Source organism: Zophobas morio, unplaced genomic scaffold (assembly GCF_036711695.1).
Source record: "Zophobas morio isolate AGI-343-1 ecotype UQ-CSIRO unplaced genomic scaffold, CSIRO_AGI_Zmor_V1 ptg000008l, whole genome shotgun sequence".
Classification (NCBI taxonomy): Eukaryota; Metazoa; Arthropoda; class Insecta; order Coleoptera; family Tenebrionidae; genus Zophobas; species Zophobas morio.
The window spans coordinates 7,358,856-7,386,461 of NW_026972113.1; the positions used below are offsets into that span (position 1 = coordinate 7,358,856).

Below are 27,606 nucleotides of genomic sequence, written 5' to 3' on the forward strand. Positions count from 1 at the left end.
CCCGATTTGTCGTTCCATGCTTCTCTTTCTTGGGTTTCTCTCTGGATCTTTCCTTCCTAGGGATTATTTCTCTAGATATTCTTTTTCCCGTGATTCCCTCTCTCGGGATTTCCTTTCTCGTGATTCCTTTTCTCTTGGGATTACATTTTCTGATATGTTTCGCGTGCTCTCTTCTCGGGAATCTTCCTCCCGATTTCTCGTTCCATGCTTCTCGTTCTCGGATTTCCCATCTTGGATGCTTCATTCCTATTCCATTTCTTCGATTCCTATTATTCACGATTTGCTTTCTTCTCGGAATTTTCTATCTCGAATTCTTTTCTTCTCTCATTTTCTTTTTTGAAACAGACATTCTCAGGAGTTTCTTTCTCGAGATTCCCTTTCTCAGGATTATCCTTCCCCGACGTCTTCTTCTCGGGATTTTCTTTCCCGAATTTCTCTTTTTTGGGCTTCTCTTTGGGTTTTCTCTTTTTGGGAATTATATCTCCAAATGTTCCTTTTTTTATGTTTTCCTCTCTCGGGACTCCCTCTCTCGAGATTCCCTTTCTCGTAATTTCTTTTCTGTCGTAGTACTTTCTCTCGAAATTACCTTTTTCGGGGTTTTCCTTGGGCTTCCCTTCTTGGGAATCTCCTTCTCGATATCTCGTTGGATTTTCTTCCTTAGTTTGTCCTGGAATTTCTTTTTTTCACTATTTCCATTCTCGCGATTTTTCTTCTCTTTCTTGGGCTTCTCTCTGGATCTTTACCCGCTCTAGATATTCCTTTTCTCGTGATTAATTTTCTCTTGGGATTACATTTTTCGGGTTTTTTTCTCGGACTCCCTTCTCGGGAATCTTTATCCCGATTTGTCGTTCCATGCTTCTCTTTCTTGGGTTTCTCTCTGGATCTTTCCTTCCTCGGGATTATTTCTCTAGATATTCTTTCTCCCGTGATTCCCTCTCTCGGGATTTCCTTTCTCGTGATTCCTTTTCTTTTGGGATTACATTTTCTGGGATATTTCTCGTGCTCTCGTCTCGGGAATCTTCCTCCCGATTTCTCGTTCCATGTTTCTCGTTCTCGGATTTTCCATGTTAGACGCTTCATTCCTATTCCATTTCTTTGACTCCTTTTATTCATGATTTCCTCTCTTCTCGTAATTTTCTATCTCGAATTCTTTTCTTCTCTTATTTTCTTTTTTGAAATAGACATTCTCAGGAGTTTCTTTCTCGGGATTCCCTTTCTCAGGATTATCCTTCCCCGACGTCTTCTTCTCGGGATTTTCTTTCCCGAATTTCTCCTTTTTGGGCATCTCTTTGGGTTTTCTCTTTTTGGGAACTATATCTCCAGATGTTCCTTTTTTTCTGTTTTTCTCTCTCGGGACTCCCTCTCTCGAGATTCCCTTTCTCGTGATTTCTTTTCTGTCGTAGTACTTTCTCTCGAAATTACCTTTTTCGGGGTTTTCCTTGGGCTTCCCTTCTCGGGAATCTCCTTCTCGATATCTCGTTGGATTTTCTTCCTTCGTTTGTCCTGGAATTTCTTTTTTTCACTATTTCCATTCTCGCGATTTTCCTTCTCTTTCTTGGACTTCTCTCCGGATCTTTACCGGCTCTAGATATTCCTTCTACCGTGATTAATTTTCTCTTGGGATTACATTTTTCGGGGTTTTTTCTCGGACTCCCTTCTCGGGAATCTTTATCCCGAATTTGTCGTTCCATGCTTTTCTTTCTTGGGTTTCTTTCTGGATCTTTCGTTCCTAGGGATTATTTCTCTAGATATTCTTTTTCCCGTGATTCCCTTTCTCGGGATTTCCTTTCTCGTGATTCCTTTCCTCTTGGGATTATATTTTCTGGGATATTTCTCGTGCTCTCTTCTCGGGAATTTTCCTCCCGATTTCTCGTTCCATGCTTCTCGTTCTCGGATTTCCCATCTTGGACGCTTCATTCCTACTCCATTTCTTCGATTCCTTTTATTCACGATTTCCTTTCTTCTCGTAATTTTCTAACTCGGATCCTTTTTTTCTCTCATTCTCTTTTTTTCTCAGGATTGTCCTTTTCCGACGTCTTCATCTCGGGATTTTCTTTCCCGAATTTCTCTTTCTCAGGCTTCTTTTTGGTCTTCTCTCTGGGTCCTCTGTCTCTCTTGAGATTATTTCTCGTGATCCCTTCTCTCGGGATTCCCTTTCTCGTGATTCTTTATCTATCGGGATTCCATTTTCCGGGGTTTTTCTTGGTCTCCCTTCTTGGGAATCTTCTTCGACATTTCTCGTTTTATGCTTCTCGTTCTGTTTGCCTTTCTTAGATTGTTCTTCTCAGATCCCTCTTCTGGAATGTCTCTTCCCAGTTTCCTTTTTTGGAATCCTTTTTTTCATGGTTCCCTTCTCGCGATTTTTTACATTCCATCTCATCTGATCTGACCCGATTTGACCTGACTTGACCTGACCTGACCTGACCTGACCTGACGAGACGTGACGTGACGTGACGTGACGTGACGGGACGTGACGTGACGTGACGTGACAGATTTTAAACATTTCTGTCAATAAATATTTTGACGGAGTTATTTTGTCTGGAGCTATTTCGTCGTTGAGCTATTTTGTTATTCCTTCTAAAATTCTTCGTTCAAAAATTAAAATGGTCCGTTTTGCCTCAGTTACAATTTTTACGTAGTAAATTAACTGGAGATTTCGCTTTCAACACAGAACATGTATTTTATCGGATGTGCTCGCGAACAGCGAAAATAGGTAAATGTCTCCCATTGGTGCAGTTATATAAATTAACCCTCTGTTAAAACGAGCTGCGTGGATCGCAGTTACATCCTGTTTTTTTTTTTTATTAAAAAAATCGTCAATTCTCAATTGTGTTGCTGCGCATTAATCCAAGTGTCGTTTCAACAACAAATGTTCACCTGTGTGTCGTAATCGTCCTTCATTTAAACTTAAACACCGTCTACAAAACCCAGCCCTTTCCGTTCTGAATTCATAAATACAAAACACTCGACTTGCTACAAAAAACGAATTAAATTTGATGGCAATTCCTTCAATTTAACCGTCGCCGAAAGAAATGCAAATGAATTTAAACGTCGGTTTATAATTACGTGAAGAAATTTATGCAAGCACCGCCTGATATTTACTCAGTCTGAGGTCCGCTTCATTATAAGAACATCGATGGTAATTTCAACGTTAAACAAAACCTTTGTGCTGGGTATTTAAGTTTAATACACGTGAGGCGGTTTTAAATTAGCCACGTTCCTGGAGAGAAATCCCACCGACTGCGCCAAACGCCGTACATCACGGGATATAATTTATTTTCAATTCGACTTCTAGATTAGAATATGTGCTTGATTACTTTTTATTTTCGTTTGAAAGTTTGGCTTTTAGTGGTTACACAAAATTCGTTTTGTTCGGGTTAGTTGGAATGCATGTGGGATTCGGTAGTATTAAATTTTTAAGTGAATGACGGTGTAAAAAATTTAAATGTGTTTTATACACAAGGTGGTATCGAGAATAATTAAAGCTTTATAAATTGGAAATGGTCTGTCTTGGAAGTTTTTCGTCGCTGTGCGAATTTATTTAGTCTCCCCTAAGACAGTCTTCTGTATTCTAATTCGATTTTGTCACGATCGTGTTATGTAAAATTATCCCCTTCTAGTAACTTCATCTGCTCTAGTATCTTGTGTAAATTCGCTACTTTGTGGTTTCTCTTTGCTTTCCGTCCATTAAAATGCATGATTTGTGTGCCTTATTTGTATTTGCGTGTCCTGAATATTTATCAAATCGACGCGTCGCCCTCGTAATTGGAGTGTTCTGAATGGCGTAGGGTCAGATGACAACCGGAAGTGTCAATATACGTTTAATTACTTTGACTCTTCGACACCACTCGTGATAGTTTTAATTAATTTAAAACTTCAACATCCCACATTCAGTTAAAATTCTTGCTTCCGACTCTGCGGAACGGCGTGCATTAATTAAAGCGACCTCTTTAGAGGGCGTTCCTGTGTTTTTCACCTTGTCGTGTTCCATTACGATTTTACAACTTGGTACGCTTCCAGTTACGGAATAAAAATAAAATACGGAATCGTTACGCTAAAACGCCACAGAGGACCTGTGTGTGTGTGTGAATGTTTGCATGCACGACTAATGGGGGCCGTTTGGGCTCTCCAGAGGTTAATGTCGATGCGGTGAACGGGTTTCAAAAGGTAGAGTTAGGGGTCGTTATTTTTGAAAAATGATTGCGGGAATTTTTCGAGGTGATTTAGGCAAGGGGAGGCGCAAGGCGCTGAAATATCGCCAAGGGTGGATTCCACGGAAAATCAAACGCGAATTTCACACGTTAAACGTACAGAAAATTACATAGTCCGGACTAGAGCGACCGAGCGGTGACCAGATGTCACACTTGTGTTTGCATTACTCTAATTAATTAAAATATTTCTGAGTTTTCATTTTTTTCGTTTTTTTTTCGCCAATATACTCTTGTACTTGTGGTTTATGAAGCCGCTTATGGTTTCTATTTTGTATTACTAATTATTTTATCGTTCCGCTACCACCTATGTTTGTTTGTTTGCTCCTCTCAGTGCTTTTACCGTTTTTCTTTCGTTTTTTATTCTTGTTGTTTTTAGTTGTAGCATTTTACATTTTTTCATTATATTAAGTACACTTGTGTTCTTTTTTGTTGCAAACTTGTATTTTTTTGTAAAAAATGACAGCATCCTGGCTCCTGAAAAACAATCGTTTGCACAAGTCCATTGTCCTAAATAAACTATTAAATTTGTTTCCTCGAGTTTTGTTTTTGAAAATTTCCACGGTTTTTTGTATTCTCAAACTTTCATACCCTTGTAACATACTAATAATAACATAATAATCTAATGGTGTCAAATCAGGTGACTGAGGTGGGTTGACTTGTTTAACCTGTATGAGTTCTTGCTGTTGCAAAAGTACCATAGTCCTGGACTAGTGGTTTATAAATACCCTATTAAGATTTTTTAGAAATTCGATATTTCGATTTTACAATTTTAGGATTTTTAAATATTTTGATTTTTCAATTTTTTAAATTTTGACGTTTCTAAATTTCCAGTTTTTCGATTTCTGAACTAATCTTTTTTTTTATTTTCCCATTTCTAGACTTCTCAAAGTTTCGAGTTTTTCAATTCTTCTTCATTTTTTTATTTTTCAGGTTTTTCGGTTTTTTAAGCTTACGATTTTTCGATTTTGCCTTTTTCGTTTTTGGATTGTTCACTTTTCCAATTTTTTAATTCCTCAATTTTTTGGATATTTCTTTTGGTTCTGGGATTTTTCAATATTACGATTTTTCAACTTTTCGATTTTTGACGCCTGGATTTTTTATTTTACTTTTTGGATTTTCAGCTTTCCGAATTTTTTTTTTTGAGTTTTCTAATTTTCATTTTTAAAATTTTTCGATTTTTCAATTTTTCAATTTCTTAAATTCTGAAGCTTCGATTTCTCGACGTGTAGATTTTTCTTTAGATTATCGATTTTTAATTTCAGATTTTCGGATTTTTATTTTTGATTATTGGATGTTTGGATTTCCCGATTTTTCCAGTTCTTCTAAGTATAATTTAGTTTTTCAGTTCTACGAGTTTTTAACCATCCGATTTTTCAATTTTTGGAGATATCAATTTATTGAGAGTCGGATGTTTCGATGTTTCGATTGTTCAGTCTCCGGATTTATCAATTTTTCCACTTTTAGCTTTTCGAAGTTTCGATTTTTCAATTTTCCAATTCTTAAAATTTTCGATTTTCGTTTTCAAGATTTATTAATTTTTTCGTTTTTGGATTTTCAAATTTTAGATTTTCGAATATTTGTTTAGTTTTTTTTGATTTTTTGATGTTTGGATTTTTACATTTTTCAATTTTACGAGATTTTAATTTTTCAATGTTTTGAATTTTAAATTTTTAGATCGTTCGATTTTTCAGTTCCTCAATATTTCTCAATTTTTGAAATTTTGACGGTTCCGAATTTTCAATTAATCTAGTTCTTCAGTACTTCAGTTTTTTGATTTTTCAGGTTTCCGATTTTTGGACTTTGTTTTTGACTCTTCGATTTCCCAATTTTTCAATTTTTTCATTTCCTTATTTTTTCTGCATTTTTCGATATCTCGACTATTTATTTTTTGGACTTTCAATTTTTGGTTTTTTAAACTTTAGGTTTTCCAATTTTTCGACTGTCTTATATTTCGATTTCTCAATATTTGACTTTTCGATTTTTAAAATTTTAAGTTTTTCGCTTTCTCGAGTTTTCAGCTCTTTTATATTTGCCGAATTTTTAAATTTTCGATTTTTCCAATTTGTCTTTTCCAAAATTTTTCGATTTTTCATTTTTTTAAATTCGGGAGTTTCGATTTCTCCATTGGACGATTTTTCAGTTTTTCGATTTTCGAATTTTTGTTTTACGATTTTTAGATGTTTGGATTTTTCCATTCCTCAATTTTGCGATATTTTTATTATTTGTGATTTTTGGATTTTTTCGGTCTTCAGTATTTCTATTTTTCAATTTTTCAAATTTTGAAGTTGCTAAATTTTCAGTTTCCCGATTTCTCAATTAAACTATTTTTTGATTTTCCTATTTGTCGATTTCGCAAAGTTTCGATTTTTCAGTTCTTCATTTTTTTGGTTTTTGGATTTTTCGACTTTGCCTTTTCCATTTCTCGGTTGTCCAATTTTTTAATTTCTCAATTTTTGGATATTCGTTCCAGTTTTGAGATTGTTCAATATCTCGATTCTTTAACTTTTCGATTTTTCGACTTCTCGATTTTTCGATTTTTTAAATTTTAGATTTTTCGATTTTTCTATTTTTCAGTTCCTCAATATTTTTGATTTTTCAAATTTTGACGTTTTGAGTTATCAGTTAAAACTGTTAAATCGTAAACGATTTCTCAATTAATCTATTTTTTTCTCGACTTCCAAAAGCTTCGATTTTTCAGTTCTTCAATTCTTCAATTTTACCATTTTTCAATTTTTTAGTTTCCCAATTTTTTGATGTTTCGTTCAATTTTGTGATTTTTCAGTTTTCCATTCTTCAATTTTTCTTCTATTTTTCATTCCGTCAATATTTCAGTTTTGATTTTTCAAATTCTGGATTTTTCGATTTCCCGACTTTCTACTTTTTGGATTTCCAATTTTTCGTTTATTAAACTTTAGGTTTTTCAATTTTTCAACTATTTTATATTTCGATTTCTCAATTTTTCAATTCTACGATTTTTAAAATTTAGATTTTTCGATTTCTCGATTTTTTGATTTTTCAGTATTTCTATTTCTCAATTCTTCGAATTAGACGTTGTTAAAATTTCAGTTTTCCGATTTTTCAATGAATCTATTTTTTGATTTTCCTATTTCTCAACTTTGTAAAGTTTCGACTTTTCAATTCTTCATTTCTTCAATTTATTGATTTTGCGGTTTTGCCTTTTCGATTTCTCGGTGGTCCAATTTTTTCATTTCTCAATTTTTGGATATTTGTTTCAGTTTTTTCAGATTTTTGATTTATCAATTTTTCGATTTTTAAGTTTGCGATTTTTCGACTTTGTTTTATTGAGTTTTCGCTTTCCCAATTATTTTTCAATTTTTTAATTCCCCAATTTTTGGATATTTCGGTCAATTTTTGAAATTTCAGGTTTTCGATTCTTCAGTTTTTCTTCTATGTTTCAATTCTTCAATATTTCAGTTATGGGATTTTTTAGTATTTCGACTTTTCAATGTCTCGACTTTTTACTTTTTGGATTTTCAATTTTTCGCATTTTAACTTTAGGTTTTTCAATTCTTCGGCTTTTCGATATTTTAACTTCCCAATTTCCCGAATTTTTAACTTTTCGATTTTTCAATTTTAGCCTGTATCGGTTTCTCAATTTTTCGAGTTTTCGACTTCTCTATTTTTCTCGAATTTTTCCAATTTTTTAAATATTCGAATTTCGTTTTCTCGATTTGTTGATTTTTCAGTTTTTCGAATTTTAATCTTTAGATTTTCGAATTTTTATTTTTTTTTTGATATTTTGATATTTCGGCTTCTCCATTTTTCAATTTTAGATTTTTAGATTTTTCAGTTACTCAATATTTTTTAATTTTACAAATTTTGACGTTTCTAAGTTTTCAGTTTTCTGATTTCTCAATTATTAATCTATTTTTTGATTTTCCTATTTCTCGACTTCCCAAAGTTTCGATTTTTCAGTTCTTCAATTCTTTGATTTATGGAATTTTCGACTTTGCCTTCTCGATTTCTCGGTTGTCCAATTATTTAATTTCTCAATCTTTGATTATTTGTTCCAGTTATGGGATTTTTCAATATCTCGATGCTACAACTTTTCGATTTTTCAACTTCTGGATTTTTCGAATTTTAATTTTTCAATGTTTTAAATTTTAGATTTTTCGATTTTAAATTTTTCACTTCCTCAATATTTTTTAATTTTTCAAATTTTGACGTTTTGAATTATCAGTTTAAACTGCTAAATCGTAAACGATTTCTCAACTAATCTACTTTTTTATTTTCCCATTTCTCGACTTCCAAAAGTTTCGATTTTTCAGTTGAGTTCTTCAATTTTTCCATTTTCCAGATTTTTGACTTTTCAATTTTTTGGTTCCCCAATTTTTTGATATTTCGTTCAATTTTGTGATTTTTCAGTTTTCCATTCTTCAATTTTCTTCTATTTTTCATTTCGTCAATATTTCAGTTTGGATTTTTCGAGTTCTGCATTTTTCGATTTCTCGACTTTCTACTTTTTGGATTTCCAATTTTTCGTTTATTAAACTTTAGGTTTTTCAATTTTTCAACTGTTTTATATTTCGATTTCTCAATTTTTCAATTTTACGATTTTTAAATTTTCGATTTTTCGATTTCTCGATTTTTTTATTTTCTTCAGTACTTTTATTTTTCAATTTTCCGAATTTGACGTTGTTAAAATGTCAGTTTTCCGATTTCTCAATTAATCTATTTTTTGATTTTCCTATTTCTCGACTTCGTAAAGTTTCATTTCTTCAATTTTTTGATTTTTCGGCTTTGCTTTTTCCATTTCTCGGTGGTCCAATTTTTTAATTCCTCAATTTTTGGATATTTGTTTCAGTTTTTTCAGATTTTTGGTTTTTCAATTTTTCGATTTTTATGTTTGCGACTTTTCGACTTTGCTTTTTTGACTTTTCTTTTTTGACTTTTCGATTTCCCAATTTTTCAATTTTTGGTTTTTTAAACTTTAGGTTTTCCAATTTTTCGACTGTTTTATATTTCGATTTCTCAAATTTTCAATTTTTCGATAGATTTGATTTTTCGATTTTTAAAATTTCAAGTTTTTCGCTTTCTCGAGTTTTCAGCTCTCTTATATTTCAATTTTTGAATTTTCCGAATTTTTAAATCTTCGATTTTTCCAATTTCTCTTTTGAAAATTTTTTGGATTTTTTAATTTTTTAAATCCAGGAGTTGCGACGACTTTTCAGTTTTTCGACTTTTAAATTTTACATTTTCAAATTTTTATCTTACGATATTTTAATTGTTCAGTGTTTCAAATTTTAGATTTTTCGATTTCTCGATTTTTTGACTTTTCAGTTGTTTAGTATTTCTAGTTTTCAATTTTTCAAATTTTGACGTTGTTAAATTTTCAGTTTTCCGATTTCTCAATCTATTTTTCCTATTTCTCGACTTAGCAAAGTTTCGAATTTTCAGTTCAATTAATTGATTTTTAAATTTTTCGACTTTGACTTTCCGATTTCTCGTTTGTCTAATTTTTTAATTATTCAATTTTTGGATATTTGTTTGAGTTTTGGGATTTTTCAGTATTTCGATTCTTCGACTTTTTTTGTATATTCAGTTCTTTTTCAATTTTTAAAATTCTAGATTTTTCAATTTCTTGCGTTTCCAGTTCTTTTATAATTTAATTTTTCAATTTTCGGAATTCTTAAATTTTCCATTTTTCAATTTTTTGTTTCGATTGTTCAATCTATGAAATTCCAGTTTTCCGATGATTCAATTTTTTATTTTCTCATTTCTCGACTAACCCAAGTTTAGATTTTCAGTTTTTCAGTTCTTCAATTTTTCGATTTTTCAGGTTCTTGACTTTTCCATTTCCCAAGTTTTCAATTTTTTAATTTCTCAATTTTTGGACATTTCGTTCAATTTTGAGATTGTTCAATTTTTCGTTTCTTGAATTTTTCGTCTATTTTTCACTTCTGCAATATTTCAGTTTTGGAATTTTTTAGTATTTTGAGTTTCCGATTTTTCGGGTTTTTTGGATTTTCAATTTTTCGTATTTTAAACTTTAGATTTTTCAATTTCTCGAGTTTCCAGCTGTTCTATAATTTTATTTTTCAATTTCACGAATTTTTAATTTTACGATTTTTCGATTTTAGCCTATTTTGGTTTCTAAATTTTTAAATTTTTCGACTTCTCGACTTTTTGATTTCTCGATTTTCTGATTTGTCGATTTTTCGATGTCTCAGTTTTTGACTTTGTCGATGATTTGTCGGTTCTTCGCTTTTTTACTTTTCGGCTTCTCGATTTTTGAATCATCGGATTGTTTAATTTTCCAATTTTTTGAATTTTCGAGTTTGGGATTTTAATTTTTTTAATTTTTTGATGTTTCGATTTCTCCATTTTTTAATTATACGGAATTTTAGATTTTTCTATTTTTCGAATTTTGTGATTTTCCAGTTTTCCGGTTCTTTAAAGTTTCTTCTATTTTTCAATTCTTCTATATTTCAGTTTTCGGATTTTTTAGTATTTCAACTTTTCGATTTTTCGAGTTCTGGATTTTTCGCTTTCTCCTAAACGCTTAGAGTCGACATTGGCTTGAGCGCGCTCCGGTCTGTAGATCAAACAAGTTCTCAGGCGCGAATTTTGAACATATTTGTGAATATTAAAGTCGAAACGACACAGCAACCAATTATTTTTAACCATACAGTGTGTTCTGTTTTTAAGGCGCAGCACACAAATGAGATTTTTTAGGTAAAACAGCCTGTATATCTTGACATATTTTGATTGGCTTCTTTACAACCACAATTCATTTTTGAAATTCAGATGCGACGTTGCCAAGCTATTCCAAATTTCTTGAAATTATCTAATAATGAAAGGGTTCACAAAAAATCATAGTAGGGTTATTATATTTATTTTTTGTGAACAGTTCCATTGACAAGAAATTTCAAGGAAATTGTAATAACGTGGCAACGTTGCACCAGAACTTGCGTGTTACGCTTTAAAAACACAACACTTTATACAGTTAAAAATAATCGAGGAACGCACACAATGACTCACCTCTATATATTTTATGGTAGATGAGAGTACCGATCCTTGTGGACGTTATGTTGCGAAAGATGGGCGTAATGAATCATATTTAAAAGCTAGCAGAGAATAAATTTGTCAGATTTGTCAATAATGTTTTTAATATTAAAAAAAATTAAAATCGGGCTAGCGCTTAATAAGCGTACACAAATAAAACAACAACCATGAAAATTTTCAGTGACCCGATATTACTAAAACAAACATTCCACTGCAGAACAACAAACAGTATGCAGCGAAAACAAAGCCTTCCCTAGCCTCGTTGTAGTGCAGTAAATGAAATTATTAATAAAATAATTTCAAACACAACTAAGTAATCACTGAAATCTGACATTTCCAATCCTTTTAAAACACAACGTAGGTCCACCACTCGACTACGTTTCTGGAGAGCACCCAATGAAAACAGCGCTATAATTGTTCGTCTATCGAATTAATAGCACAAATAAGCTCCATATGAGCATATATTGATGTTTTGACTTATCATGTTACCCAGAGCGAAAATCACCGGTGTGAAACATTGACTTTTGCCGGGGCTCGAATTGAATCAAATAACTGCTGTTATGCATTGTTCACTCCCACACAATGCACTCCTCTTTACAGATTTAGCCAAATCGAATACTTAATTTGAAAATGAATGTCCCGTTTTAACGATTTCAGAGCCCCTTCTGCTTCAAGCTTAGACAGCCGAGCGCATAAACACCCCAATTCCACGCACCCTCCTCTAAAAATCAGGGCATAACTGCGTCAAAATTTTCTCATGCCATTTATAATTACGCTTATATTCACAACGACGTTAGCGTTATCATAAAAGCCTCTGACGCGTCCCTCGAGATGTGCGCGAAGTTTGCCGTCGTCGGCTGTTCAGCTCGGCGTCGGGCCGCCCCAGGCCACACAGATAGGACTCGACATTCCCATCAAGAAACAAAAATTCGTCGGATGCGCACTTAAGAATTCGCCACTTTAAGTTCACTTATTGTGTGCTGTTGCGCTCCCTTAAAAGGGATTTACTTACAAATTTCCACTTCCGACAACTTAATAGGTGTATACTTTGGGACGTATTATGTGGTGTTAGAATTTATGTTTGCAAATTCGGGGCGCGGCTTACTTTACGGCCACTTATGGAAATTATGGAGGGATTTGGGGCGCTTGACGATTTGGGATTTTTTGGTTTGGGGGGGGGGGTCGCTCGAACGACTTGGCAACACTGAACATAATTTCAACGTTATATTTATCTGACTTAATTTTAGTTGTTTTTAATAAAACGACTTTTTACCAGGTGTTTGTGCGGGAAATTTCCAAAATCCACCCTCCGGCGGGACTTTCTAACGTGATTGCGGGATTGTGCACATTATTACAGCCGAATTAAAATCCAAGCGACACAGAGTGCGCAAAATTAGTGAAAGCGTGGATCGAAAACCGGACTGACGCAAAGCGCGGCGAAAGTTCGGTGTTTTAAGGAGCAGAAAATAGTTCGCGCTTTCTGGTTAGGGTGTGCGAGTCGAGATTTTCCTTGCTTTGAATAAAGAATTTCTGACGCCGTCTTGGCCACCGCTGGAGCCGACATTTCGGTTACGCAAATGCCGTGTCCAAAATAATTAAGCCAAAGTTAACAGGGTGTGTTTTTGAAGCTGAGGGAGAATAACACGGCCTACACGGTTTCCAAGCAGGAAAACAAATATTGTTCATAGGGTGGAAACAATCGGAACATGATTAAAGTTGAGGAACACGAAATTATCGATTTTATAAACAAGAATTCTGATACAGGTTTACACTTTGCGTGGAGGGAAAATTCGTCGAAGGAGGCCGAGATGGTGCTTTGATAAAAATAAAGTATACAGGGAGTTTAGTGGCAACACTTAAATTTTGCAAGCCGAATTAAGCGTCAAGAACGACAGAATTAGACATCACACGATTCATATTTTTTTATCATGGCTTTCTTGAACCTAGTATATTAGCACAAAATTCGTATCTTAGTGATCGAATTAAGCACTATTCACGACAGAATTGGAGAATTGGCGTCTTATATATTTTTTTGAGCTTCTTAAAATGGTGTAGAATTTGGGTGACTGCGCTTTCTAAAGGAAATATCATGGTTATATTTTGTCGTGCATTTAACATCTCTGTCGTTGATAACCCAATTTTGTTGTGGTATTTCCGATTATAACACTTCGGAGGTAAGAAAAATGAATAAGTATAGAACATAGGATATTAACATAGAGAATCTCATTTTTTTTAACACGAGTCTCTTGAAATGTCATCCCATTTGGGAGTTTTTTTAAAGGAAATATTGTGATTCTATTCTGGCGTGCATTCAACAATTTTGGCGTCGACACAACCGACTTTGTTCCAGTAAGTCTAATTATAATATAATGAAAAATGACAAAATTAACAAATGGGATACAAAACTAAGGACAGAACTGGAGAATAGACGCCTCATATTTTTTTTAGCGTGAGTCAAAAAACTCACAAATCTTGTCGAATTTGAGAGTTTTTTAAAGGAAATATTGTGTTGCTATTCTGGCGTGCATTCAACATTTTTGGCGTCAATACATTCGACTTTATTGTAGAATTTCTAATTATAATATAATAGGGTACAAAATCAAGGATATTAGAACAAAATTTATATATTAAATCACAAATTAAGTGGTATTCACGACAAAATTAGAAAATGCACATCCCACATATTTTTATCAAAAACGTATTGAAATATGTTCTGTCGTGCCTTTATCCCATTTGGCGAGGACACAACCGATTGCGGCTTTTTATTTCAAATTATAATATAATCGTAGACACAAAAAATGACCAAATCTAGAACATAGGATATTAGAAAAAAAATTACATCTTACACGCCAAATTAAACGATATTCACGACAAAATTAAAGAATACACGTCTCAAATTTTTTTATCATGAGTTTCTTGAAATATCGAATTTGAGAAATTATAAACCTGGGGCTTAATTAAATATTTATTGGGTCAAAATCCATATCTTACACGCCAGACTGAGCCTCATTTATGGCAGAATTAGAGAATGCCCTTCTTATATTTTCATCGTGAGGTTCTTGAAGTTTTATCAAATTTGAAACAGATTTTTAAGTCAGTTTATTACGAAAATTGTGTAATTTTTTCTGGCGTGCATTTAATCTATTTGGCGTTGATGTAACCGATTTTGGTGTGATAATTTAAATTATTTACTAAAGTAATAGAAAAAAATAACAAATAAATATAGAACAAAAAATATTAGGACAAAATTAATATCTTGCACGACTTCTCGATTTTCAGATTTTTCGATTTTTCGATGTCTCAGTTTTTGACTTTTCGATGATTTGTCGGTTCTTCGCTTGTTTACTTTTCGGCTTTTCGATTTTTGAATTATCGGATTGTTTAATTTTCCAATTTTTTAAATTTTCGAGATTCGAATTTTTATTTTTTTGATTTTTTGAAGTTTCGATTTCTCCATTTTTTAATTGTACGATATTTTAGATTTTTCTATTTTTCGATTTTCAGTTCCTCAATATTATTTAATTTTTCAAATTTTGACCTTTCTGGATTTTCAGTTTTCCGATTTCTCAATTATTAATCTGTTTTTATTTTCCAATTTCTCGACTTCCCAAAATTTCGATTTTTTAGTTCATCAGTTCTTCAATTTGTCCATTTTTCACGTTTTTGACTTTTCCATTTCCCAATTTTTGGATATTTCGTTCAATTTTGTGGTTTTCCAGTTTTCCGGTTGTTCAATGTTTCTTCTATTTTTCAATTCTTCTATATTTCAGTTTTGGGATTTTTTAGTATTTCGAATTTTCGATTTTTCGATTTTAGCCTATTTCGGTTTCTAAATTTTTAAATTTTTCGACTTCTCGATTTTCTGATTTTTCGATGTCTCAGTTTTTGGCTTTTTCGATGATTTGTCGGTTCTTCGCTTTTTTACTTTTCGGTTTTTCAATTTTTAAATTATCAGATTGTTTGATTTTCCAATTTTTTAAATTTTCGAGTTTCGAATTTTAGTTTTTTTGATTTTTTGATGCTTCGATTTCTCCATTTCTTAATTGTACGATATTTTAGATTTTTCTATTTTTGGAATTTTCATTTCCTCAATATTATTTAATTTTTCAAATTTTGACCTTTCTGGATTTTCAGTTTTCCGATTTCTCAATTATTAATCTGTTTTTAATTTTCCAATTTCTCGAGTTCCCAAAGTTTCGATTTTTCAGTTCATCAGTTCTTCAGTTTTTCCATTTTTCAGGTTTTTGACTTTTCCATTTCCCAATTTTTGGATATTTCGTTCAATTTTGTGATTTTTCAGTTTTCCGATTCTTCAGTTTTTCATCTATTTTTCAATTCTTCTACATTTCAGTTTTGGGATTTTTTAGTATTTCGACTTTTCAATTTTTCGAGTTCTGGATCTTTCGCCTCCTCGCTCTTAGTTTTTGGATTTTCAATTTTTCCACTGTTTTGTACTTCGATTTTCCAATTTTTCGATGTTTCGATTTATCAATTATCCGATTTACAATTAAAGAATGAATTCTTAGTTAAACAAAAAATAGTTGCATATCAAAAATAATTTATCAAATTTGAAACAGATTTTTAAGTCAGTTTTTTTAAGAAAATTTTGTAATTCTATTCTGTCGTGCATTTAATCTATTTGGCGTTGATACAACCGATTTTGGTGTGATAATTGAAATTATTTAATATAGTAATAGAAAAAATTAACAAATAAATATAAAACAAAGAATATTATGACAAAATTAATATCTTGCACGCCAGATTAAGCGCAATTCACGACAAAATTAAACATTACACATCCCATAATTTTGTAGTTTATGAAAATACTGAAATTAAATCCATTTTGAGAGTTCGAGTTTTTAGAATGAAATGTTATAATTTTTTTCTGTCGTGCCTTTGTCCTGTTTGACGTGGACGAACGCGATTGTGGCTTTTTATTTCAAATTATAACACAATCGTAAACACAAAAAAAAATGAGCAAATCTAGAACATAGATTATTAGAAAAAAAATTATATCTTACACGCCAAATTAAACGATATTCACGACAGAATTAAAGAATACACGTCCCAAATTTTTATTATAATGAATTTCTTGAAGTTTTATCAAATTTGAAACTGAGATTTTTAAGTCAGTTTTTTTAGGAAAATTTTGTAATTTTATTCTGTCGTGCATTTAATTTATTTGGCGTTGATACAACCGATTTTGGTGTGATAATTGAAATTATTTAATATAGTAATAAAAAAATTAACAAATAAATGTAGAACAAAGAATATTAAGACAAAATAATATCCTGTACTCAAAGTTAAGAGCAATTAGACATTGCAAATATTGCAAACATTGCGGTCTTACTCTGTCGTGCATTTAATCTCTTTGATGTCGATATAACCTATTTTGTTGTATTTCCAACTATATTTCTATAAAAGTAGAAAATATTTGCAAATAAATATAGGACAGACGATATTAGGAGAAAATTAATATCTTAACCCCAAGTTAAAGGGCATTCACGACAGAATGAGCGAATTCACGTTTCATATTTTTTTATCGTGAGCTTCTGGAAATCATAAAAAAAATATATTACTATATTACAGGCAAAATCCGAAAAATAAATTTGATGATCTTTAAAAAGTATAACTTAAACTCGTATAACTTTTATGTTTATTTTTTCAGTTGTTAAAGTGATTGTAATACAACGATTAGAGATAGGACGAGATTAACTATGGGGAAATAGTGAAAACAGAAACAAATATGAAAAGCCTGATTCTACTTAATAGAAATATTTTTGATGTGTATATTGAGTGAGTCCGGCTACCGTTGCTTTGAAAACAAACCCTCAAAGCGTCCATAATTAAGTACAAAAAATGAAGAATTTCCGAGTGCCAGTTAGACAAAACAATAATAGCGAGATCATCCATAAACCAGCAAATAAGTACACAATAAGCTTAAACGAGGAAAATTTATCCATTTCGAGGAGATCCAATTTTGAATTCGCCTCGCTCCAGCCTTTATCAATAAAGACAAAGTGGATAAATGTACGAGAGGAAAAGAGAACAAATTGAGCGAATCATCTTGTGCTGTTGTGCGTTACCAAAGTTTCTTATTAAATAATAAAATTAATCACGACAGTTTTGACGAGTTGGAGAAGTGTTATTTCTAATGCTGCAGAGCGTAGAGAATCCGCTCTAAAATTCCATACTCGCTAGGAATGGATAAAACTTCTCCGGCGGCCATAAAGGGCGCCTTTTTACGCCGCGAACTTAATTAGACGTTATCACTTTTATTTTTTCGAGCGAGAAGAGTTAATTTAAATTCGGTTTATTGCGGGCGAACAAAATGGAAAGAAAACAGGCATTTTTGTGACGGAAACTTGGATCGACGTACACTATTCGATTATCAATTTAGTTAATTAGCGGCGGCCATAATAACGTTATTACCCTAATCGAGCCCATTAATTACCATAAAAGCCCCAAAGCATTCACATCCATCCATCTTCCGGCGAAATTTTCTTCCCCACAATGAGTGTAACAACCTTTTGAACCCGTATATTCCAAACATCTGCACGAGAAGGCAATTCCGAAACGCGTTTAATACGGACTAATTAAAATTAAGCGCTATTGTCGCCCTGCTCAGAAGTGTTGTGACGCTGAGAATCGAACGAGCACTCAAAAAACGCGAATAATTAATTATGCTAAAACAGTGGAACGAAATCCGAGATTTTGAAGGATTGTTGTGGAAATTAGCATCTAGGATTGACGGACCGGAACCAACATCCTGTGCCGCGGAATCATTAATTTGAATTAGAATTGTTTGGAGGGACCGAGCGAAGCTGGTCCTGGGATGTCAAAATGATGTAGACCCCAGAAATCTTCAATTTATCAAAGGGTGAAGAAAAGACCCGAAAATGCGACAGAAAAAAAATTAGATGCAAAAAATACAACTTTATCAATGTTATAATAAACAAGTTCGAGGACACGTAGAAGTTCATCGAGATAAATAGTTTCGTGTAAACAGTGGATAGTTAATTCTGCGAAAATTTTCGAAACGAAGTCATTAATAAATGGCGTGAACAGCAAAAGTCTGCGAATTGACCCTTGAAGCACTCATAATTTAGTAAATATTTTAGTTTATTCAGCTACAAACTTTTCTTGTTCATGAATAGTTTGAAACTGGTAACATCACTAACAAATATCATGAAGAGCAAGGGTCCTAGAATTGAGGACTAAGTATAATTTTAATTTTAAAAATTTTATTTATTTTTTAGTATTTATTTGAGTGACATTTTCAATTCATTGTGCCCCTTTAGGGTGCAAATCTTTTGAAAGTAAATAACAAACCCTAAGTAAGAGGGCGTGGGTGAACGCGAGATCCAATTTTGCCAGAATTATTTCGAAATGAAATTCCAAATTTTATCAGTCGAAAGATCTCAGCTCCTACTTAACAAATTTAAACTTAGTGAACTTTCACATCTTCGAGTTCCTTGTAGGTGTCTACGTCCTTGAACGCAGAGTTAAGTTGTTAAAAAAAATCGACACACTTTATGGTGCATTGTCCATTTTAATAACCATTAATTATATTATTAAATTGATTAATTTTTTTAACGAAACGAGTTGTTCAGCCCTAAAATCGCACTAATATGAAAAATTTGCAGCCGACTCTTGGCCCCGTCAGTCGTTTAATTACCCCCAACTTATCTACTATGTTAATCAATGCAAATATCGTTTAAACTTAAACCGATTTGTTCCACTTCCCCAAAACTTAATTCCGCCACCCAAACAGAATATTAAAGCAATTTATAACATCGTTAACCCGCAACTTTCTCCACCGCCGGCAGCCGCCCCCGACGACCTTTCTAAAAAAAAACTAACCAGTAACCAGGAGCACCCCCACGAAGATCCAGCGTCCGCACATCCCGTCGATTGTCAAAATCCCAAGACACTCACGCACAGCACTCACGAGGCGTCGCGACGCCGCCACACCATTTTCCTTCGACTTTCGAAAATTTTGGAAAAGCGTCCTGGACTTTGGTGTCGGCGTGCTGATGTTTGGAAGAGCGCGCGGAAACTGGAGAGAGAGAATTCGGTGAGGCTGCGCCGCGCACATCTCAACAGACGCAAAAGCGACGCCACTCCTACCGCCGCCGCCGCCGCCGTACTGAAATCTCGCCCCCGGCGTCGGGGCCTTTTTCAATAAAATGCGTGTGTCCGAGGCGGCGGGAATTTGCGGTGTCACTGGTGTTAATTTAGAAGGCAATTTGTGGCGACAATGCCGATTTCGGGGCGGCGGTGGCGGCGGTTTTGATTGAGTGAGCGGGGCGGGGGGTAACGAGGGAAGGTATTTAAGTGGATGTTGACAATCGAAAAAAGTTACAAGTTAATGTGAGGGAGGAAAATTTCGGGGAGATGGGCGGGGAGGCGAAGTGAGGAAAGGTTTTTTCGGGGGGTTTGATTGAAATTTTACGAGTTGGTAGTTCGATGAGTTGGCTGTGTTTGTCCCCCTCCCGTCGCTAGATGTACCGAATTAACTTAAGTTTGCATTAGCTTGCCAACGACTGATCAACAAGTCCCGCCTCTCTCGCAGGTTAATCTTCTAACTAGCTGTTCCAAACCCCGCCCAAATAAAACCGTCCACCAATCAGGTTCTAAGCTGATGCATGTCTTCTAAAAATGACACAATATTTCTACAAGAGAATAAATATGGAGAAGAAAACTGCATGTATTAATAATAATAATGATACTAAATGTAATTTAACAAAAAATATTCTCTTCTAATCTCAGAGCTGAGCCTTGAAGCACACCAGGCCCAATTTATTTCAACAAATTACAGACAATTTTCAGCTTCAATATACTAAATGCTAATACACTTAGTAAAATATTTTAGCGAAGTATTTAATATTTTTATTTATTATTTGGTTTAATCAAAAAGTTTGCCTTCTTCTTAATTGTTACATGTTATTACAAAATTTGTTTTTTTTTGCGAACATTTGAATGCTTAGGGTAAACAATCAAAGCAGATTCATAAACCACAAGTATAGGACTATGTTATTTTATAAAATTTGTATAGCATTTACCATGCAAAATTTTGAGATGACGTCATCAAATTGTTAGTGGGGACAATCAGATCTAAAATTTAAAAAATCGAAATATGGAAAAATTGGAACACCGGAAACTTGGAAAATCGAAAAACTGGAAAACCGAGAAATCAAAAAATTGAAATATCGAAAAATTGAAAAAATGGAAACATGGAGAAATCGAAATATGAAAACATCGAGAAAACGAAAAAGTGAAAAGTCAAAAAGTTAAAAAATTGAAAAATGAGAAATTGAGAAATCGAGAAACTGAAAATCTGAGAAACTGAGAAATTGAGACATTGAGAAATCGAAAAATTGAAATTAAAAATCGAGAAATCTAAACATTTAGAATCTTAATGATACAAAAACAGAAAAACCAAAAAATCTAAATCTTAGAAGTCGAATAACCGAAAGATTAAGAAATAGAAACATCAAAAATTAAAAAATAAATTTAACTATTCGGAAAATTGAAAAATGGGAAAATAGAAAAACTGAAAAATCAAAAAAACTAGAAATCGAAAAAATCTTTAAAATTGTGAATCCAAAAATTGAAGAGTCGAAAAAATTGAAAAATCTCGAAATTAAAATAACAAAAATTTTAAAAATCGAAAAATTGAAAAAAACAACCTGAAAAATCGAACCCTGAAAGTCGAGAAATCGTGAAGTCGAAAATCCAAAATCGAAACATTCAAAATTGAAAAATTGAAAAATTGAAAAATTGCAAATCTAATAAAATCTAATAATTCAAATGAAATAATCGAAACGTCGAAATCTCGATAAATCGAGAAACCGAAAATTTGAAAAATTTAGAAACCAAACTTAAAAACTGAAAAATTGAATAAATCGAAAAACCAAATATTTTGAAATTCAAAAATTCGAAAAACCAAAAAAATCCAAGAACTAAAAGTCGAAAAATCGAAAAATGGACAGCTAGAAACATCAAAAATTGAAAAAGATAAAATTGAAAAATTCAGAAAATTGAAAAATAACAAAAAATTCAAGAAATGATAAATCAAAAATTCTAAAAATAAAAAATTAACATTTCGAAAATTCAAAAATCCAAAAAATTAAAAATTAGGAAATCGAAAAATGAAACAATCTAAAAAATTAAAATATCCCAAAATTGAAACATCAAAAATTTAAAAATTTGAAAAATTGAAAAATTAACTTGAAAAGTCGGAAACATGAAAATTAAAGACCTAAAAGTCGAAACATCATTAAGCAGAAATTGGAAAGTCATGAAGAAACCAAAACTGCCCAAAATCGAAAAATTCAAAATTGAAAAACTGAAAAATTTAAAATTAAATAAAATCGGAAAATTCAACAATTGAATAATCGAAACACAAATCCACAAACCGAAAAATTAAAAAATCGAAAAACCTAAAATCGAGGAGAGGAAAAATCGAAAGATCGAGAAAGCGACACATCAAAAAATTGAAAAATTTTAAATTTAAAAATTCGGAAAACTAAAAAATGGAAGATTCGAAGACCTGAAAAATAAAAAAATCCACAAATCAAAAAATTAAGATATTGAATGTTCTAAGGGGGCCAATTCCAAGTTGGTGGCGCAAGTCACTGGTGCAGCGCAACTTTATAATGCTAATTTGGGTATCAAATGCTGGTTGCTAGGGGTGACGGAATAAACAAGCGCAATTTTTCGAATTTTCCATTGAAATTTGCACCATGGAGTTGCGGCACCTCTAGTAGGCAGTGCAAGTTGGCGCAATTTATCTCGAAAAATTGCGCTTGTTTATTCCGTCACCCCTAGCAACCAGCATTTGATACCCAAATTAGCATTATAAAGTTGCGCTGCACCAGTGACTTGCGCCACCAACTTGGAATTGGCCCCTAAGAATGCAAAAACCGAAAAATCTAGAAATCGAAGCATCAAAAAATTGCAAAACTGAAAAATTTTAAATCTAACATTTAAAAAAAACGAAAAATCGAAAAATCGGGAAATCGAAATACCGAAAAATCGAAAACTTGAAAAATCAAAGACTTGAAAAATAGAGAAGTAGAAAATGAAAAATTGATAAGTCGAAAAATCGAAAAATCGAATTGCCCAAAATATAAAAATTAAAAACTGAAAAATTTTAAATTAAAAAAAAAAAGAAAAATAAAAAATTCAAAAACCGGAAAACTGGACAATCGAATAATTGAAACGTCGAAATTTCGATAAATTTGGAATTTAAAAAATGGAAAAATCAAAAAACTTATTAATTATAAAACTCACAATTCGAAAGTCAGGAAATTGAAGAATTGAAAAATCTAAAAATTGAAAAATTGGCAAATGCAGCAATCGAATAACGTCGAAATCTCGATCAATTTAGAAAACGAAAAGTTGAAAATGAAAAATCGAAAAATCGAAAGATTAAGAAATAGAGACATCAAAAATTGAAAAACATAAAATTTAAATATTCGGAAAATTGAAAAATAGTGAATAATAGTAGAACTGAAAAATCAAAAAATCTAGAAATCGAAAACATATTTAAAATTGAGAATCCAAAAAAAAAGCAAAATTCTGGAAATCGAAAAATCAAAAAATCGAAAAATTGAAAAATTAAAATCGAGAAAAATTGAAGAATCAAAAAAAATGAAAAAATCCCAAAATTGAAATATCACAAATTTTAAAAATGGAAAAATTAAAAAAACAACTTGAAAAATCGAAAACTTAAAAATCAATAACCTGAAAGTCGAGAAATCGTGAAGTCGAAAAATAGAAAAATTGTCCGAAATCGAAACATTCAAAATTGAAAAATTGAAAAATTTAAATTCTAATTAAATCGAAAACTTCATATCGAATAATCGAAATGTCCAAATATCGATAAATCGAGAACACGAAAATTTGAAAAATTTAAAGCTCAAACTTAAAAACTGAAAAATTGAATAAATCGAAAAATCATATATTTTGAAATTTAAAAATTCGGAAAACCAAAAAAATCTAAGAGCGAAAAGTCGAAAACTCGAAAAATTGAAGAATAGAAACATCAAAAATTGAAAAATATAAAATTTAAAAATTCAGAAAAATGAAAAACAAAAAAATCCAAGAAATGAAAAATCAAAAATTCTAAACATAAAAAATTAAAATTTCGAAAATTGAAAAATCCAAAAAATGAAAAATTAGGAAATCGAAAAATGAAAAAATTAAAATATCCGTAAATTGAAACATCAAAAATTTAAGAATTTGAAAAATTGAAAAAGTATCCTAAAAAGTCGAAAACATGAAAACCAAAGACCTAAAAGTCGAAAAATCATGAAGCAGAAATTGAAAAATCGTGAAGAAACCAAAATTGCCCAAAAATCAAAATTGAAAAACGGAAAAATTTAAAATTAAATAAATTCGGAAAATTCAACAATTGAATAATCGAAACACAAATCCACAAACCGAAAAATTGAAAAATCGAAAAACCTAAAACCGAGATGAGGAAATCGAAAGATCGAGAAAGCGACACATAAAAAAAAAATCGGAAAATTAAAAAATGGAAAATTAGAAGACCTGAAAAATAAAAAAATCCAGAAATCAAAAAATTAAGAAATTGAAAATTCTAAGTATGCAAAAACCGAAAAATTTAGAAATCGAAACATCAAAAAATTCCAAAATTGGAAAATTTAAAATCGAGAAAAGTCTAACATTGAAAAAAAAATAGAAAATTGAAAAATCGGAATATCGAAATACCGAAAAATCGAAAACTTTTAAAATCAAAGAGAAGTAGAAAATGAAAAAGTCGAAAAATCGAAAAATCGAAATTGCCTGAAATAGAAAAATTAAAAACTGAAAACTTTGAAATTGAAAAATTTGAAAAACAGCCTAAAAAACCGAAGACTTGAAAATCAAAGACCTAAAAGTCGAAAAATCATGAAGCAGAAAATGAAGTCGTGAAGAAACCAAAATTGCCCAAAATCGAAAAATTCAAAATTGAAATAAAACTGAAAAATTTTAAATTAAATAAAATCAGAAAATTGAATAATCGAAACACAAATCTACAAACCGAACAATTGAAAAATCAAAAAATCAAATATTTTGAACTCCGAAAAATTGAAAAATCAAAAAAGCTAAAACCTAAAGCTATACATCAAAAAATTGAAAAATTTAAAATGTAAAAATTTGGAAAATTAAAAAATGGAAAATTTGAAGATCTGAAAAATAAAAAAATCCAGAAATGAAAAAATTAAAATATATTGAAAATTCGAAGAATGCAAAACTGAGAAATCTAGAAATCGAAGCATCAAAAAATTCCAAAATTGAAAAATTTAAAATCGAAAAATCTAACATTTAAAAAAAAAACGAAAAATTAAAAAATCAAAGATTTGAGACATAGAGAAGTAGAAAATGAAAAATTGATAAGTTGAAAACTCGAGAAATCGAAATTGTCCAAAATAGAAAAATTAAAAACTGAAAACTTTGAAATTGAAAAAAATCGAAAAATTCAAATGTTGGAAAACTGGACAACCGAATAATCGAAACGTCGAAATATCGATAAATCTGGAAATTAAAAAATTGAAAAATCGAAAAAATAAATAATGTAAAAACTCAGAAATCGAAAGTCTAGAAATTGAAAATCGAGAAGTCGAAAAATTGAGAAATTCAGAAATCCAAAAATTCAAAAAATTGGCAAATTGAGCAACCGAATAACGTCGAAATCTCTGCAAATTTAAAAATCCGAAAATTGAACGGTCAAAAATTGCAAAAATCGAAAAATTGAAAAAAACGACCTGAAAAATGGAAAACTTGAAAACTTCAGAAATTGTGAAATCGAAATTGAAAAGTCGTGAAATTAAAAAAATAGAGAAATCGAAATTACCCAACTTCGCAAAATGCAAAAGTGAAAAACTGAAAAATTTTAAATGTAATAAAATCGGAAAATTGGAAAATCTAAAACTGAGAACTGGAAAAATTGAGAAATTTTACGAGGACGAAAAATTGAAATTTCGAAAAAATTTAAAAATCCCAAAATTGCAACATCGAAAATTTAAATAATCGAAAATTTGAAAAGCAACCTAAAAAACCGAAGACTTGAAAATCAAAGACCTGAAAGTTGATAAATCTTGCAGTAGAAATTGAAAAGTCCTGAATTCGAAAAATAGAAGAAATCAAAATTGTCGAAAAACTCAAAATTCAAAAACTAAAAAATTTTAAATTTAATAAAACTGGAAAAATGAACAATCGAGTAATCGAAACGTTGAAATTTCGATAAGTCGAGAAATCGAAAAATTGAAAAATCTAAAAACCAAAAATTCCAAAACCTATAAACCTAAAAATTGAATAAATCGCAAAAATTAAGATTGGAAAATGGAAAATTTTAAAAAACTGAAAAATAAAAAGATCGAGAAATCGAAAAATTTAAATATCGAAAAATCGGAGAATCCAAAAACCCAAAAATCTAGAAACCGAAACATCAAAATTGAAAAATCCAAAAATATAACATTTAAAAAATTGAAAAACTGAAAAATCAAAGACTTGAAAAATGGAGTAGTTGAAAAAATTGTTCATAAAGGAATCGATTATTATTGCTCGCGAAATAAAAAGCAACCACTTAAAATGCGAGCGCAGCGAGCGTGTTCAGGTTGTGCTCAATCCACCTTAATGATCCTAATTTCATAAATGTCCCAGAAGTGAAAAATTGTAAAATTTTATATAAGGTTAAAAATAGACAAACGATAGACATAATAAAACAGAAACCTATTTTTTCTTAGTATAGGAGTGATGAGACGTCCAGAAAGCATAAAAGTATCCCTTTAATCTTTATTTACATAGAAAAAAAAATGCAGACATTATTATTATTAATAGCTCCAAAGCAGTTAGGTCAGAGTAGTTATAGAGCATATAAATAATAAAATAAATAACAATGAAAATATTAATTAATACATCGATTACAGAAGCAATTAAGAAATATTCTTGTCATAGATTTGGAGGAATTTTTCGAAGATTGGTTGCTGCAGTCGTCCAAAACAGATTCGAAATTAGGGCACCAACCCGGAAAAGAAACAGCAGAAAAAGCGAAAAGAAAATGAGTAAAAGCTGTAACCAGAAGACATAAATATAATGTGAAATAATGAGAGAAATCTCGTGATAAATCAGTTGTTAATGTTTTATCGCTGTATCGATTCCAGAAGTTAGTGAGAATGTACGTGATTGGAGTTAGAGGAGATGCGTATTTAGATAATGAAACACTATTAGAGTCTACGAACAGTGTACAAGAAAATTGAAACAAATAATTATAACACAGGTTTTTTCTTGTAGTTGGCGTAGGTGTTTCCTGGAGGAATTGAACACCTCCAACTTTCCGGAATAATAGCCCAAATTATATTAATATCGTAATCGAGGTAGTGATGAATACAACTCCAAACTCCCGACTGACAAAAACACCCCAGTCGCAATACATCATCATACATCAACCGTACCACGTTGCAGTTCATAAAAATTTCAACCGATTAGCTCGCTTTAAAATTATAAGCTAATTTAAGCTGCAAAATAATTACCCGCCCACGTACATAAGACGGCACTTCACTGCAAAACCATGAATTTATTAATGCCTCGAGGGAAATTCCGCCTCTTTTGACTAAAAATGTTTGCAGTAAAAACAAATTCATAGAAACATGGAAAGTAAATGTACGTTAACTTTATTTAATAGAGTCCTCGAATCCCAAGACTAATATGTAAATTTATTATATGCCGTTTGTGCGAAATTACTTCGTGAATCATTTATGGCCGCTCGTATTGTTGATGTGGTTGCGAACGTCGGTTCGAAAAGCTGATTCTAGTAAGAGCCGAAATAAAAACTGACGAAATCATCATGAGTAACTAGAGTGAGCTCTGTTAATTAATAATTCAACTCGGAAAAATTTAGAATGAATATCAAGAGCGGGATTTTCTCCTCGCTACTTTGATTTACAATACAAAGTGGTTCGTCGTTTACTTTTCATGTTGTTACCGGTCTAAAATGCACCTTACATTTCCAAACAACTCACTGTTGCCACTCAAAGCACTAAACAGTTCTGAGCTAACTTTAATCCCGAAGACAAATATCGTTATAAAGCAGTTTTCAGTAATCCAAGCCGTGCAAGTTGGGAGCATGAGCTGCACTGCTCTCGATCAAGTGCATTAAAAGATTTCAACTTACGGATATGATACATAAATGCGAGCGTTCCGTCTTAGAACAGCGAACTAACAATGACTCTTGAACTTTATCAGAATGGTGAAGTAGGCAGCCGTTCTTCCAACTTCCCTCCACGGAAACACATTTCTCGCCACCCTATTAACTCCCTTACACGTGCCACTAAATCGATTAAGGTTTATTTAATCT

At 31.7% G+C, this 27,606-nt stretch overlaps 1 protein-coding gene across 1 annotated transcript in view; it reads right to left on the reverse strand.

Moving 5' to 3' along the window:
• Positions 1–27,377, reverse strand: part of LOC135124812 (uncharacterized) — a 177,505-nt gene extending 150,128 nt beyond the window's left edge. The window contains exons 1-2 of the mRNA XM_064050034.1: positions 27,272–27,377; positions 19,101–19,463 (exon numbers count right to left, since the gene is read on the reverse strand). Coding sequence (XP_063906104.1) covers positions 19,101–19,463; positions 27,272–27,377 — 469 coding nt within the window. The remainder of the gene's footprint in view (positions 1–19,100; positions 19,464–27,271) is intronic.
• Positions 27,378–27,606: the final 229 nt, after the last annotated feature.